Source organism: Selaginella moellendorffii, unplaced genomic scaffold (assembly GCF_000143415.4).
Source record: "Selaginella moellendorffii unplaced genomic scaffold, v1.0 SELMOscaffold_74, whole genome shotgun sequence".
NCBI classification, from domain to species: Eukaryota; Viridiplantae; Streptophyta; class Lycopodiopsida; order Selaginellales; family Selaginellaceae; genus Selaginella; species Selaginella moellendorffii.
This window is the reverse complement of record NW_003314335.1, coordinates 873,154-889,155: the sequence shown is the minus strand read 5'-3', so window position 1 is coordinate 889,155 and position 16,002 is coordinate 873,154. Positions and strand designations below refer to the sequence as shown.

Here is a 16,002-nt window from a genome sequence, read left to right as displayed (position 1 = left end):
ACATCCTTATCAAAAACATTATAATAGTTTTTGGCTGATGTGTATAATAAAATTATAATATAAAAAACTAAAACTTATTATGCAAAATATTTGTAACAACTTTATGCGATAATTACTCATGGTATGTATGTTTTTAGTATAATATATGAATGTCTTCAATATTAGGTTTTTATAAATATTAGCAAATATATCAGTTATAAATTAAAATTAAAATTTAAAAAATAAATACTATTTAATATTATATATAAAATATGTTTGATTTGGTATTTATTATTAGTTAATCTTTTTATACTATTATATCTGGTAATTAATCATTTTAATAAATTATGTTCTAGAGAAAGAAATGATGTAATTAGAATACTCTAATTTTATTAACTAAAAATTTGTGAAACACTTTATTTTTAAACTAAAAATAATATTGAAATAATAGAATTTATTTTTTATAAAAATAATTAGAGCCAATAATAAAACCAAACTTATTAGCCATTTCTGGGCTTAAAAATGAGTCTTCTATAAACTGGTGATTACCAATATATCAAGGTATATAAGTATATCTAATATAAGTATTTGAAATTAATATTAATTAAATTTATTTCATCAGTAATTAAGATATGCACATGTTGTATTCATCACTTTGAATATAGAATCTGATAAAATTTCCTTTTTGGTTTAATGTGGTCAAATCTGGGTAATAATTCAAATCCTAAAAAAGATTTAACATTCAAACAAGATTAGAATATCTCATGCTTTTCTACGCCCATTTTTCAGGATATGCTTGTTTCCCTAGCTAGTCATTGTGAAGGGACTTATAAAATCTAGTTATTAGGTTGAGTTTTTGGCTTTGTTTCTTTAGTAGAAATTCGAATTTTTAGCATATGTCACATCTACAGCAAAATTAAGCACAACCTTTCCAAGGTGTGAGTCAGCTTCTACGATTTTCTTGGCTATGATGTCTTTAGCAAAATGTTCTATAATTTCCTGCACAGGCTTCCTCTAGTAATTCATATATTCATCTTGGGATTTAACACATTTACATAATATGAGTGGAATTCCAAGATTTCCCTCATTCTTTGCCAATATTACATACTGGTGAATGTAGCGTCCCAGAGGTGATTGCTCCTGGCACAGCCAGGCCATCAGCTCTGGGACAGCCAGACTGAGTGGAATTCCAGGATTTCTAGTGCCACCTGATGGCAACGAGCATCTCCTTGTGAATTGGGGAAAGAGCGTCTTCGAATCCAACATATTTGTAGCTCGCACTGGGAGAGAAGCATACTTTTGGTCTACATTACTTAAACAATTTGTTGAGTTTGCAAAAAAAGGTGGTTCATAAAAGCAAGAGATGGTAACAGAATGGCCTCACAATCCAAAGTAGAGTTAAAGAAAGAACTTGCATTGATCATTAAACAGTGTGGAATCTCAAAGCAGGACTCCTCTCTTCGCAAGTTAAATGCCCACATCTCGGATGACAATGGTAGGATTTCCAACACCTTTTTGGGAAATTTGCTTGTCCAGGCGTTTGGGAGGTGTGGCAACTTGAGCAGCGCACGCAGGGTGTTCGATAAAATTTGTTTCACGAATGTTTTCTCGTGGAATATTATGATTGCCGCATATGCCCAATCTGGGCATATTGATGAAGCACAAGTGTTGTTCGAAAAGGCGGTGGCAAAGAATGCAACAACTTGGAACACTATGATAACAGCGTACTCGCAACAAGGTGATGTGAAAAAAGCAAAATCATTGTTTGATAGAATGTCTTGCAAGGACTCAATCTCTTGGAATTCTCTCTTGAGTACGTATGCCCGGAATGGGCATGGCGAGAGAGCTTTGGCTATCTTCAAGCTTATGGATTTGGAGGGATTTCCTCCGACAGAGCTCACCTTCCTCGTCATTGTGGAAGTTTGCGCAAACTGTCTTGCAAAGAGAGATGGAAGAATCATCCACTCGTGCATCCAAAGCCATGGCTTACAAACCAAAGTTATGGTTGCAACAGCGCTACTCAACATGCATGCCAAGTTTGGAGACGTGGAAACTGCGAAGCATATGTTTGATACAATGCCAGAGAAGAATGAGATTTCCTGGAATGCAATGCTCGCAGCGTACTCTCAAAATGGTTACCTCCACGAAGCTCTCGATCTCTTCCAAAGGATTCCAAATCGAGATGTTGTGTCCTGGAACACTCTGATTGGGGCATACGCCAGTCACGGGTTGAAGAGAGAAGCTCTCACTGCGTTCACGGAAATGGAGAGTAAGTTTTCCATCGCTCCAAATGTTGTTACCTTCGTTAGCTTGCTGGATGGCGTGAACTTCGATCTGGCGGAGGTAAAGTCGATCCACGCTAGAATTGTGAGCTCCGAGCTTCGATCCGAGATGAAAGTGGCTACAGCTCTTCTCGAGTCGTATGCTCGCTGTGGCAGTCTGGTGGATGCTAGGAAGATCTTCGACACTATTCCTCGCAGCGACACGATTCTCTGGAATGTGATGCTCGCGTCTTATTCTTCCCTGGGTGATTCCAAGCAAGCCATTTACCTGTTTCGGATGATGAGCGTTGAGGGCCTGATGCCAAACGATCTCACGTTCACAGTCATTTTCTCGGTGTGTAGCCACGCGGGACTCCTGCGGAACAGTCTCGAGTTTTTTAGCTTCATGATAAACGGATGTGAACTAAAAGCTTCCGAAGAACATTACCACTGCTTGAGCGATCTGTTTGGAAGAGTAGGATGGGTGAGTGAGGCTCGCGACTTGTTTAAGCAGCTCCCTGATAACGTTGCTTGGACATCTCTGGTCGCTGCCTGTAAAATCCATGGAAACATTACAAAAACATGAAGCTTTCAAACACGATGTAAGTTACCTGGATGTATGGGATTGCGGTGGAGCTTTGACGAAGCTAGCCAGCAACTAAGTTGGACAGTAGCACGTAAGAGCTCGAACACTCGAAACCAAGTTCCAGCAGACTCCTTGCAGCCTCGACCCCTCTCTTCGTCTCTCCATGCAGCTTGCAAGCGCCCAGCAACGTTGTCCAAGTCACAGGCCTGGGAGTGAAAGGCATGGCCATAGCCAGAGCTTCCGCTTCTCGAGCCCACCCAGCTCTGCTCAAGACATCCACCAAGCACTCGTAGTGATCGAGCATTGGCTTGATGCAATAGTCACCAGTCATGGACCTGAAGTTCTCCATCGTTGAGTCGGGGCTCTCGCTGGTAGCCATCAAAACGCTGATGAAGGTAATCCCGTCTGGCATCACTCCTTCCTGGACCATTCTCCTGGAGAGTTCTAGAGTTTCATCGGCTTGAGAACGATGGGAGTACGCAGTGATAATGGACGTCCACGAGACGTAAGTCCTGAAAGTTCTCATCTCCTCGAACACGTCCCGAGCTATCTGGATCTTTCCACACTTTGCGTACATGTTCATAAGTCCTGTAGCGCCAAACACCCCCAGTTGGACTTTTCTCTCCTTGATCTGCTCGTGGATAGCTCTTCCTTCGGCTAAAACTCCAAGAGTGGCACAGGCTCCAAACACAGTCGAGTACAGAATGTCGTCCGACTCGACGTCTTTCATCGCGTAAAACAGATCGAGCGCTTCTCTAGACAGTCCTCGCTGCTCGTAAGCGGAGATCATGAGCGTCCAAGTCACCACCGATCTCGCTTCCATGCCGTCGAAAATCTCTCTGGCCTGCTGGAGCTGACCACACCTGGAATACATGCTCAGCAGTCCGTCCGCGACAGGCCTGAGCCTCACGTAACCATTGTCTGTCACCATCGAGTGGATGGTCCGTCCATCTCTCAAGCTCGAGCACGAACTTAGCACCAGGCCAAACGTTACAGCCTCGGGCTTCCATCCCTCTAGCTGCATTCTCTCCATGGTCTCGAGAGCCTCTGCACCCCGGCCGTTCTTCACGAGAGCCGCCACCATCGAGAGCCAGGGGCCGGGACAAGGCCACGAGTTCTTCTCGAAAACACCTCTAGCAAGGTCCAGCCTTTGGCACTCGCTGTACATGTTGATAAGCGATACGTTAACCTCCACACTCGCCACCAGCTTCTTCTTCGTGCTCAAGAGCCTGTGAATTTTCCTGCATTCGTCAACTTCCCCAAGTATGGAGCATGCGTAGAGGGCTGTGCTGAAAGTAACTTCACCCATTTCCACCTCCTGCTGCTCTGCCATCTGATAGAAAAGATCGACTGCCTTGCGAGCCTGTCCGTTCTTCGCGTAAGCACCGATCATGGCGTTCCACGAGATTTCGTCCCTTTCGTCTCGAGTGTCAAAGATGTCCTTGGCAGCTTCCAAGTTTCCACACCTCCCGTACATACTCATCAGCGCGTTTAGAACTCTCACGTCCGTTTTACACTCGTCAGCCTTGATGTCCAACTCAATCAACTTTCCCTGCTCCAAATCATCCACACCCGAGCAAGCGCCAAGAGCACTGCAAAAGGTGGCAGCTTCGGGCCGAATACCTTTGTGAACCATTTTCTTGTAAAGCTCGAGAGCTTCCTTCCCAAGTCCTCTTTGTGAAAGTGCCGAGATCATCACGTTGTAGACCACCACGTTCTTTTCTTCCATTTTGTCAAACAGTCCCCTCGCGAAGTCTAACATCCCGAGCCTGACATACAAGGTCACCAGCGCGGTTTGCAAGATCAATGTTTGCCGAATGCTCGCCTTGACAATCTCGGAGTGGATGGTCGTTCCCTTTGTGACGTCGTTGAGATCTGAGCACGCATGAACTACCGTAGCATATGTAGAGCTGGATGGTTTTATCCCTGTGGACTTCATCTTCTCAAAAAGATGAAGAGCGTCCCGGCTTCTTCCCTGGTAGACATAGACCGCCATCATAGAGTTCCACGTCACCTCGTTCTTCAGCTCCATTCCATCGAAAATCTGCCTCGCAGTCTCCAAATCTCCACACTTTCCAAACATGTTGACAGCAGCAGTATCGACAACCAAGTCTTTTAAATGCTTCCCACGCGCGTAGATTTTCCTGCCTTCTTCAAGCTCTCCCACGTTTGAGCACGCACCGAGAATGCTGGAGATCGTCACCCCGTTTGGCTCCAGCTCCATTTTCTTGTATAGTTTCAGTGCCTCTAAGTGATGCCCATTCTGGGCATACCCGACGATCATCGCGTTCCATACTCCCAGTTCTCGCTTGGAGCTCTTCTCAAAGATTTCTTTAGCCTTCTCCAAAGCCTTGCACTTGGAGTACATGCTTACCAGTGCCTTCTGAACGACTGGATTGTTTGCAAGCCCAGAGTTAACAGCCTGTTTGTGAAGTGCTTTGCCTCGTTCTAGATCCCCGAGCCCGCGGCACAGAGCAAGAACTCTCGCTAAAGTGGATCCGTCAACCTGTTGTTCCTGAGAGACCATCTGATCGAAAACATCGAACGCTTCTGTGGTGGTATCCCTTTGCTGTGCGTAAGCTCTGACCATGAAGTTCCAAGACGAAGCTTGCCTGCTGGGTAGCTGGTCGAAGGTGGCCTTTGCATCTTGAACGCTTCCACACCTTCCATACATCTGGACGAGCAGATCACCCAGTGCTTGATTCCCCCCATACCCAGTCGAAACAATATGCTGGTGGACTTGCCTGCCATGAGAGAGCGACCTGGCATTGCCACACTCTCGAATCAGTGTGTTGTAAGCACCGAAAAGCTTTCCTGGCTCGTGCTGGTGTAGCTGCTCGACAGCTTCGTCCAGTGCCCTCCAGCATCCCATCTAAGTAAACGTCATATGATTGACCTTGCAACCTGTTCCACAGTGAAGTTAACGATTAAAACTATCAACTTGATACGAACTTACAAGTCCTGGTGATTCCAAAACTCCCAGAACACACATCCGCCTTTGGCAGTGTTATAAAAACAAATGCTCCAGGCCGGAAGCGTCCGTCTGCAAATACAACAAAGCATCACCAAGAGAAGAGAAAAAAAAAACAAAGACATACCTTGCTGCGGCTGTAAATGTTCCAGAGCAACACGTAGGAAGAACTGCTGCCCGGTTCCAGACCAGCAGCAACTTCGGCATAGCGTGACCCTCTATCGAGATCAGCTTGCACCTCGGAAGAGCCGAGCAAAGTAGTCCAGCCCATGGCTGGAGGCTCATACGGCATACTGTGGACGAGCTCTTCAGCACTCTCAACTCGTCCGGCTCGAGAAAGAAGATCGACCATGCAGAGATAATGCTCGGTGTCGTGGGCCACTCCAAACTCCATCTCCATAGACAGGAAGTGGCTCCTTCCTCTGTCGAGCAGGCCCGCATGGCTACACGCGAGTAGAACGCAGGCGAAAGTGACATAGTCCGGGTCGACACCGTCCTGTACCATCTCGCCGTGCAAGCTGAGAACTTCGTCCACGTCTCCATGGTGTGCATGCCCGACTATGATCGTGTTCCACGAGAACGAGTCCCTCCTTTGGAGATTGCTGAACATGGTGTTTGCGATGGCGAGGCAGCCGCACTTCGCGTACATGTTGAGGAGCGAGTTTTGAAGAAAGAGGCAGTTTTGGAGCGTCTCCGTTGCCTGTATCCTCGAATGTATAGCTTTTCCTTCTTGGAGAGCACCGATCCTCGAGCACGCTGCTAAGGCCCCGGCAAGTGTGATTTCACTCGGCTGAAATCCTTCCGAGACCATCCTTAGGTAGAGATCTAGAGCTTCTCTATCGTAGCCTTGTTGGATGAATGCTCCCACCATTGCGGACCAAGTCACAGCATTCTTCCTTCGCATCTTCTCGAAGTAGCTCATGGCGGTCTCCAGTTCTCCACACTTCGCATACATGTTGACGATCGCAGTGTCGAGGAATACGTCCGTCCTGATCTTGCTCTCCGTTATTCTTGAGTGTATCTCTGCTCCTTTGGCTGATCCACCATAGCTAGTGCATGCTCCAAGAGCACCAGCATAAGTTATATCATCTGGCTGGACCCCCTCTTCTTTCATCAGCTCGTATAGTTCTAGAGCTTCCCTGCCGCGTCCACTCTGAGCATAAGCAGCTATCATGGAGTTCCAAGAAACCACGTTCTTTCTATACTTGAGCCTGTCGAAGATATCCCTTGCCGCCTCTAAATTTCCACACTTGGCGTACAAGCTCAAAAGCGCAGTCCTTCCTTCCTCAATTCCCATAGAGGTTGCCTGTTCCTCCACCGCTCTGCCTTTCTCAAGCGCCTGGAGGCTTGAGCACGCTCCAATAACACTGACGAAAGTTCTGGCATCCGGCTTCACACCCTCCAAACTCATCTGATGGAAAAGTAGAAGCGACTTGCTGGCCTGCCCGTGCTGAGCATACGATGAGATCATAGCGTTCCACGCAGTCACGGACTTCTTCTCCATCCTATCGAAGTTACTCCTCGAAGCCTCCAGCATGTCGAACCTGGCGTACATGGTAACTATTGCCGTCTCCAGAACCTCACTTGCCTTGCATCCGCTCGCCAGGATTCTCTTGTGAATAGCTCGAGCCTCTTCCACTGCTCCCAAGTTGACGCAGGCACTCAGCAAGTGGATGAAAGTTCTCTCGTCGGCTTGAACGCCTTCAGCCTCCATCAATCCGTATAAATCTAGTCCTTGCCGATTGAGAAGCTTGTCGTCAGCTTGGGAGTACGTTGCGATCATCACGTTCCAAGAAATCACAGTCTTCTCGTTCATCCCATCGAACATCTTCCGAGCTAAGTCGACTTGGCGGCACTTGGAGTACATGTTGAACACCGCAGTTTCCACCACCAAGTCTTTGTCCATCCCACACGCAGAAGCATGCTCGTGGATCCTGATGCCTTCGTGTAGATCTTCCAAAGCGCAGCAAGCACTGAGGATGGTGAGATAGCTGACTTTGTCAATCCGAACGCTCTCGGCCTTCATCCTTTCAAAAAGCCCAAGAGCCTCTCGAGCTCTCCCGTGCTGAACAAGCCCCGAGATCATTGCATTCCACGGCGAAGGATCCACCGACTGGATCCCGTCAAAAACTCTTCTGGCACTCTCCAGCACTCCACACTTGGAGTACATGTTGATGAGAGCAGCCGCCAGCGCTGGATCCGACTTAAACCGGCTCCTCGACACCCGAGCATGAACTTCCTTCCCAAGTTCTAGCAGCTCCATCGCCGAGCAAGCCCCGAGGATGCTTGCGTAAGTGATAGAGTCGGGCTCCACGTCCATCTTCCGGAAGAGCTCCAGCATCTCCTCACCGTGACCGTGCTGGGAATACGCCACCACCATGGAGTTCCAGGATATGAGATCCTTGTTCTCAATGCTATCAAACACCTTTCTCGCGGATCTCAGGTCCCCACTCCTCGTATAGGCCGAAACGAGGGAGTTCTTCACAACCACGTTGCTGTGGAAGTCGCTGGCGGCGATGGATGCCTGGATCGTATCGAGCTCTTCTCTGCCCGAGCAAGAGCTAGCGACACCAGAGAAGGTCACTCCATTCGGCCGGAATCCCTCGAGAAGCATTCGGTGGTAGAAACCAACGCACTCCATGGAATGCCCAGACTGGGCAAATGCTGTGATGATCGAGTTCCATGATACCACGTCCCTCTCCGGCATCTGATCGAAAACCCGGACTGCCAGATCCAAGGCGCCACACTTCGCAAACATGCTGATCGCTCCATTCTGCAATTTGATGTCGTGCTTGAGATGAATCGAAGAACACAATCGCTCGTAAACAGCCATACCTTCGCTGAGGCTCCTCAGCCCCGCGCACACGCGCAGCGCCAGCACGAACGTGACCTTGTCCGGCTCCGCCTCCATCCTCTTGTAGAGATCCAGCGCGCGGCATCCATCCCCGACGCGATCGTACTCCCCGATCAAGATATTCCACAGCACCGCCCGGTTCTTGACGGCGATCGCATCGAAGACGTGCCACGCGCCCTCCAGATCCCCGCATTTGACGTAGAGATGGACGAGCAGCCCCGCGATGTAGGAGCTCTCGCCGTGCCCCGCGATCACGACCTGTGCGTGGAGCCGCCTGGCAAGATCCAGGGACCCCGAATCACAGCAGCGGCGGATGAGATCGGCGTAGGAATCCGCGAATTTCACCGTGAGATGGCCCTGCTCGATCTGGTTGAGCACCGATTCCAGCGCCTCGCTGGAAAATATTCTCGCAGAGCTCGAGTGGATCCGGCGGCGGCGGAGGAAATCGATGCTGGCGGTGGCGACGAGCAAGCGCTTCCACGGCATTCGATCGCCGCGCCGCGATCATAGCCTCGAGAAAATTTCCCCCCCTTAAAACAAAAAAGAGAATTTAGGGTTCTTCGTTGTTTCTAGGGTTTGACGCTCTCGCGTGATCCAGGTAGAGGCTCAATCCACTCGATCGTGGATTGGTACGCTTGGTCATGAGATAATCTCCACCTCTGGGCTGAATTGAGGTGTTTTTCCTCTCTTGTTCTCCATGACCATGGATGCTGCTAGCAGATCAAAGGAGGATGTTTCACTGCCTAAAGGTAAAATTTCTCAACGAAGTGCTTCAAAATTTTTGCTTAGCCCTTTGGTTCTAAAAAATTCCTTTTCTTTTCCAGCTACGATGACGAAGATCATCAAAGAAATGCTGCCACCGGAAGTTCGAGTGGCACGAGACGCTCAGGACTTACTTGTAGATTGCTGTGTTGGTAAGAAAAATTTTTCCTCTCGTTTTTCTTTCTTGCTGGGTTTGAGCTAAGTTTTTGCCTGTCCAGAGTTTATCAATCTTATCTCGTCCGAGTCGAACGAGATTTGCAACAAGGAAGAAAAAAGAACTATTGCTCCAGAGCATGTTCTAAAAGCTCTAGAGGTAACGCGATTCTCTAACTTTTCTTCGATTCTCTTAACTTTTCTCCTGTACAGATTCTCGGATTTGGAGAATACATTGAAGAAGTTCATGCAGCGTATGAACAACACCGAAACGAAACTTTGGTACAAGCTTTTCTTTTCTCTTTTTCTTTTGTTCTTCTCTTCGCGCTTGACTCCTATTCTTTTCCACAGGATTCTCCAAAAGCTGGAGGCAAATGGGGTAAAGAAGCAGGCTCGGGGATGACGGAGGAGGAAGCCATCGCCGCGCAGCAACGTATGTTTGCGGAAGCAAGGGCACGAATGAACAGCGGAGGAACACAAAGCTCTTAGTCACTTTGAGAAAGCTCTCCCTGTACCATATACACACACAACCATGGAGGTAAAAACAAAAGCTTTTCGTTACACTCCTCTCGATCTTCCAACGCAAGAGTTTGACAACAAGACATAAGCTGCCGAGTCCCAGGGATCCATCTCTCGAGCGCTCCGCGACCCTCTCGCGGCGTCACCGTGGAGCGAACAAGCACCAAGCAGTGTCGACTTCCTCCCCGGTAAGTTTCCTTTTGAGAATTTCTGCGATAACTCTTCTGCTTCCTTGAGCTGGCCCGAGCGTCCGAGTAGATCCACCAAGCACTCGTAGTGCTTGGAGCTTGGTGGAATCTCACACTCGGCCATCATGGTCACGAAGAACTCGATCGATTCGTCCACCAGTCCGGCTCTACTGCAAGCAGCGAGGATTGACACGAAAGTGGTCTCGTTTGGGAGAAAGCCACCCACGATCATCCTCCGGAAGATCTCCACCGCTTGCTTCCCATGCCCGTGGTGGGAGTGTGCGGCCACGATCGCGCTCCACAGCGTCACGTCCCGGTTGGGCACTCTCACGAACATTTCCATTGCGGTATGCAAATGCCCCTTTTGGGTATATGCTGCGATCATAGCCGTCCACGACATCAGGCTCTTGAACGGCAGAGATTTAAACACATTTTGCGCTTCGGTGATATGCCCGTGCTGGGCATATGCAGTTACCATGGCCGTAGATGCCACGATGCTATCAAACTCAAGCTCATCGTATAAATCTTTGGCTTCTACAAGATACCCATTTTGGGCATAACCTACGATCATATCTATGCACAAAACTATGTTCTCTCTTCGTATGCTATCATAGATTTTCTTAGCTTCTGTAATGTTTCCATGATGTGCGTAGCCTAATATCATACACCTCCAAGACGTAAAATTCGCCCATGGCATCTTATCAAACAAAACTCTGGCATTTTCTAGATGCCCAGTTTGGGCATATGCAAAAATGGTGATATTCCATGTCATTGTGTCATGCCGCGGTAACCTATCAAATAGTGCCTTTACTTTTAATATTTTGCCACTCTCAGCGTATCCCATCAACATCACATTTGCCGATACGATATTTTTACCTGGCAATTTGTAGAAGATACTCTCCGCTGTTTCCATTTGTCCGGCCTGAGCATACCCTGCCAGCAAGGCAGTCCACGTAATCACGTCATGCACGTGCATTCTGTCACACAGCCTCTGTGCCTCCGCCAGCTGTCCGCTCGCGGTGTAGCTTCCAACCATTGCATTCCACGTGGCGATGTCCCTCTCGGGCATCGCATCGAATAATCTCCTCGCCACGTCAATACGTCCCTCGCGGGAATAACCCGTTATCATCGTCGTCCACGATACCGTGTCTTGTACGGGCATCATACGGAACAAGGCAGACGCTCTCTCGAAATTCCCAGCTTCGATGCAAGCCTGTATCATTGTGTTCCACGAGAGGATGTTCCTCTGCGGCATTCTCTCGAACAAATCTCTAGCCTTGTCCAAATCTTCATGCCGAGCAGACGCAGCCAACATTGCATTCCATGAGGAAAGACTCCTCTCGGGCATCTGATTGAACAGTTGCTCTGATTTTAAGAGATCGTCATTCTCCGCGTGAGCCACCAGCATTGCATTCCACGAGATCACGTCCCTGTGAGGCATCGTGTCGAAAATCTCGGTGGCTTTTTCGATATGCCCAGCCTGGGCATATGCTCCAATCATAGTCGTACAGGCAACAGGGCCTTTGTATGGCATTGCCTTAAGCACAGATTCAGCCTCTTCCAAAAACCCGCCTCCAGCGTAAGCTGAAACCATAGTATTCCACGCAAAGTCGTCCTTTTCCGGCATTTCATTGAACAGCAGCTCGGCCTTTTCAAAATGCCCTGAAGCGGCATATGCTGATAACACGACGGTCCAGGACACAGAATCTCTCTGCGGCATTTTTTCCAGCATGTTTTGAGCCTCTCGAAGCTTCCCGTTCTGGGCATATGCAATCAAGACGTTGTTCCACGAGAATAAGTTCGGATTTCTTATCGTGTCAAAGACACGACGGGCTTGCTCAGTTTCTCCACATTTCCCATACATTTCCACCAGCAAGTTATTGAGATATCGGTTCCTACAGTGCCTCCCAGCACTTACCTGTGCGTGAATTTCTTTCCCTCTGGAAAGGTCTCGGGAAATGGTGCACGACTTGACAATATCCACAGAAGACCGAAAATCAACATCCATAAGGCTCTGCCAAGGAATCGTTTGTATATGCAAGTGGAACTTCTCTATTCAATAGGTGGGTGTTGCAAGATTAGAGCTTATTATCTGAACTATATGAATATTTAAGAACTTGAGAGACAGAGCTGCCTACAACGCGATGGGTTCTTTGGTCTTACAGGACGATGATCGTCTCAGAATCATGGAGTTCGGCACAATGTGTGGCATTCCATCCGCTCTAAACGCAGTGATCAAGCTGGGAATTCCAGATATCCTTTCAAGTTCCCAAGACGCCCCCCTTTCTTCCGCTGAAATCATCGCCCAAATCCCGGCCTGTGGATCGTCCGGAAGTGGAGCCAACTTGGACAGGATACTCCGAGTCCTGTCCAGCGTTGGAGTCTTTCAAGAGTCTCTCCACGATGGAGGAATCAGGAAGTATGGAGTCACTCCTCTTTGCAGGTACCTCGTCACAAATCCCAGCAATGGTGGATTGCCACTTTCTTCCTGGGTGATTGCCAACCAAGACGTGGTTTTCATGAAAACTTGGGAGTTTTTGTACCAATCTGTGACCACTGGAGCTGACCCCTTTACTGCTGCGCATGGAAAGCCGCTGTTTGATCTTACAGCCGATAACCCGCGGTTTCGGGGGATATTCGACTCTGCCATGTCCGATAACTCCAATGCTTACATGCGATTGATTGTAGAAGCTTACGATGGTTTCCAGGGGGTAAGAACTCTGGTTGATGTTGGCGGAGGTATTGGAAACAGCTTAAGAGTTATTCTTGGTCGCCACAAAGGAATCAAAGGGATTAATTTCGATTTGCCTCATGTTATATCTAAAGCTCCAGCTTTCCCGGGTACGCTCTGATTTTATTCATTACTCCTTTGTAACTTCTTTTGGATTCAGGAGTGGAGCATGTGAGCGGTGATATGTTTGATAAAGTTCCACAGGGTGATGTAATTTTTATGAAGGTGAGATTTGTGATTCTTTTGGGATCTGAAACGTTCATTTTTTTATCTTGCACAGTGGATTTTGCACGATTGGAAGGATGAAGCATGCATCACTTTACTGAAGAATTGCTATGAATCACTCCCGAGCAGAGGAAAGGTAGTGGTGGTGGACTCTATATTGCCATCTGGGACAAACCACAGCTTTGGCTCTAGATTTGCACTTAACATGGACTTGCTCATGCTAGCGTATACAGGAGGGAAGGAGAGAACTTTGGAAGAGTTTGAGTCATTAGCAAATGCTGCTGGTTTTGCAGAAGTCAAGGTGGTTATTACACTAGATTTCTTATCTGTATTAGAAATGCATCGATCATCTGGGCAACTTATTTAAATCCCTCAGTCTCGTGTTTCTATCTGAGTGCTGCAAAACCATGTAAAACAGAATATGAATAAATGAATGAATTTTAAATATTAGATAATATTCTTAAAAATTTAAGAGGAAAGATTGCGGTTAGTCTGGAAAAGTTCAGCAAATGAACAGTTTAAGAGATCATCAAAATAATTTACTATAATCCCTCAATCTCATCCTTTTTCGTGGGCTAGACTATTTAGGCCTGGTCCAGTACTTGTTTCCTAGCCATGCCTTGGCTCTGTGGTTGTTTCTTGGCATTTTTCAAGACTTCCTGCTTCTTGAGTCTTAGGACTACCTTGACAGCCCTGCTGGTACATGAGACACTCTTTTCTCCGTCATTCCACCTCAGGTTGTCCAGCTTCTTATGAATATCGATTTCATCCTGTTCAAGGTTGGTTGTGTCCCTTCCTCTATACTGTGTGAAACAGCTGTGTGCTTGGTTGGAGCTGGGCAGATGTACACATAGTGCACAACACAGTATTTAGTATACTAGTCCATGTGGTAGTCTCATGTCTCTTCACTACTTTCATAGTACTAGAGCATTGGCTCGTTGATCTTGGGCATGGCACTTGCTGGCCAAGAGGCTAGTGACAAGGAGGAGGATGAGCCTTCAAGGCGTTCGATGCACTGAATACTTGAGGCATTGCATTATACAAAGGTGCAAACAGTAGCAACTAGAGAGTAAAACCAGTGGGAGATTGAGAGGTTTTAATAATCTACATCAAGAATTGGGCCATGATTCAAGAACATTGCATAGTAATTCTCTCAAGAATTTATAGCAATTAAAAAGGATGTTTATGGAGATTCAAGTGCTTTGTAGCAGCAGAAGTGGGAGCCTGATAGCCAAGACCACATGGTAATGACAAGATTGAAACCACAACAATGATGTGCAAACAAGCCAAAACCAAGAACAAAATTTTGGGTAGTTGATTGATGAGTTTTTTGTATGTTTTTATCATTCAAACTCACTAGATCAGGAGCAAGCCGGTTGAAACTACAACATGACTATTCAGTGTTTTTTATTTCAACATGCTAACTTTCACGAGTGATATGACCACTTTGTAAGCGTAAAATATCCTAGAATGCTTGACCCGCTGCTGTCGATGGAGTGACGACAAGCGCTACTACCACTGCTGATGGGACCCTATTATTTGAATTTGGGGGGCAGGATTAACCCTGACAAATGCTCAAGCATGCCACCCTTGCCACACTGCTGCTGTCATTGCCATGTAGCCCAGGTCTGATCAATCTGCCTGCGCTCACTCACCCAGTCATGGATTTGTGGCGTTGATTTTTCAGACTCGTGAGGTGGGTGCTGTCACCCAGCTTCTCTCAGCAGGCACTATCGAGTCCCAGCTTCTCTTGACAGGCGATGTTGAGTCCCTCTCCATAGTGTTAGATCCATGGGTAAGAGCTAGGATCCTGTCTAAGTCACCTTTGATCCAGGGTATCAGGATCCAGGTCAATGTTTGATAGAGTGGAGTTTATCAATTGGGCCAAGGTTTGCTTCCAAGATCTGTGGAACACACCTCATCACATTTTCGTGATGGGCTTCCATCACGAAAATTGGTGACTTTGTGGAAGTGGCAGAGTTACTTGTGAAATGAGAGGAAATGAGAAAATAAAGAAGCAAAAAGTTAACATTCTTGTTCAAGCAGTGATCATCTGAGTTTACGTGTGCATGCTCTTGCAGTCCATGGAGATGGTATAAGCCCCGAGAAGATATGTAAGTTTATGTCACAGCTTTTTTTTTTGTTTAAAGTTGCTTAAAGTTTTGGAAATGGGTCTTTCATGTTCAGAAGCAAGACAAGTAAGCTGTTTTGGATTATTCCGATTGTGAGTTGACTGTTACTTGCAGTTCAAAGAGGAGGAGATGATCCAACTGCTTTCAATCTTTCCACAAGGTTTGCACAAAATGAGAGCCATAGGATACACTCCAGCTTCATTGGGAGTGAGTGCTGCTTTCAAGCTCAGGGATGGTCTTTGGTAAAGGTGGATAAGATATGTGATATTAGAGTATAAAAGGTAAGGGTTAAAATTCCTTAAGCTTTTGTTCTAAGGCATTAAGGAGCAACTGAGTTAGGAGCACCAAAGCCCTAAGTGAAGGGGAAGAGCACAATCTTGACTTTCATGGAGCTTAAAGCTTTCCATGGAGGTCTTCTTGTGGAGCAAGAGCTGGATCACCATTGAAAAGCCCATATACATTCTAGAGATAAATTATAAATTGTGTGGGAAGCAAACTCATATATAATTTAAGAGTTGGAGGAACAATAGAGCATTGTAAAAGAGTTAAAGTGCATCCACAAATTTGAAAAGGGTGAGTGGTAAGTTCCATGCATTTTATAGAGTTTATATATAATTCCAGCTGGAGCTAAAGGAGTTGGA

The 16,002-nt window shown here is 46.9% G+C and overlaps 5 protein-coding genes across 8 annotated transcripts; 3 read left to right on the top strand and 2 right to left on the bottom strand.

Moving 5' to 3' along the window:
• The first annotated feature begins 1,353 nt into the window (after positions 1-1,353).
• On the top strand, positions 1,354-2,826 carry LOC112341022 (pentatricopeptide repeat-containing protein At4g02750-like). The gene has a single exon (XM_024660374.1). It carries the CDS (start codon positions 1,354-1,356, stop codon positions 2,824-2,826), a length of 1,473 nt encoding a protein of 490 aa, XP_024516142.1.
• On the bottom strand, positions 2,672-9,198 carry LOC112341034 (pentatricopeptide repeat-containing protein At5g27110-like). Of its 4 annotated transcripts, XR_002990395.1 has the most exons (4): positions 8,633-8,735; positions 5,925-8,570; positions 5,783-5,869; positions 5,637-5,730 (listed from the first exon to the last, which is right to left on the bottom strand). XR_002990395.1 is itself a non-coding variant. In XM_024660390.1 (3 exons), the coding sequence occupies exon 2, from the start codon at positions 5,696-5,698 to the stop codon at positions 2,888-2,890; it is 2,811 nt and encodes a 936-aa protein (XP_024516158.1). In that variant the 5' UTR covers positions 5,699-5,730; positions 5,783-5,869; the 3' UTR covers positions 2,672-2,792; positions 2,852-2,887. The 4 variants fall into 4 exon arrangements, 2 of the variants coding, with proteins under 2 accessions (XP_024516158.1, XP_024516157.1); XM_024660390.1 differs by lacking the exons at positions 5,925-8,570; positions 8,633-8,735 and adding an exon at positions 2,672-2,792 and having other exon boundaries at positions 2,852-5,730; XR_002990394.1 differs by having other exon boundaries at positions 5,925-9,198.
• A 12-nt stretch (positions 9,199-9,210) lies between these two features.
• LOC9659855 (protein Dr1 homolog) lies at positions 9,211-10,127 on the top strand. Its single transcript, XM_024660391.1, has 5 exons — positions 9,211-9,400; positions 9,476-9,565; positions 9,632-9,726; positions 9,780-9,848; positions 9,918-10,127. The coding sequence occupies exons 1-5, from the start codon at positions 9,349-9,351 to the stop codon at positions 10,053-10,055; spliced, it is 444 nt and encodes a 147-aa protein (XP_024516159.1). The 5' UTR covers positions 9,211-9,348; the 3' UTR covers positions 10,056-10,127.
• On the bottom strand, positions 10,125-12,281 carry LOC112341021 (pentatricopeptide repeat-containing protein At4g02750-like). Its single transcript, XM_024660373.1, has one exon. The coding sequence runs from the start codon at positions 12,279-12,281 to the stop codon at positions 10,125-10,127; it is 2,157 nt and encodes a 718-aa protein (XP_024516141.1).
• Positions 12,282-12,406: 125 nt separating this feature from the next.
• On the top strand, positions 12,407-13,679 carry LOC9659854 (caffeic acid 3-O-methyltransferase). Its single transcript, XM_002986566.2, has 3 exons — positions 12,407-13,114; positions 13,165-13,229; positions 13,285-13,679. The coding sequence occupies exons 1-3, from the start codon at positions 12,418-12,420 to the stop codon at positions 13,594-13,596; spliced, it is 1,074 nt and encodes a 357-aa protein (XP_002986612.2). The 5' UTR covers positions 12,407-12,417; the 3' UTR covers positions 13,597-13,679.
• The last annotated feature ends 2,323 nt before the right edge of the window (positions 13,680-16,002 follow it).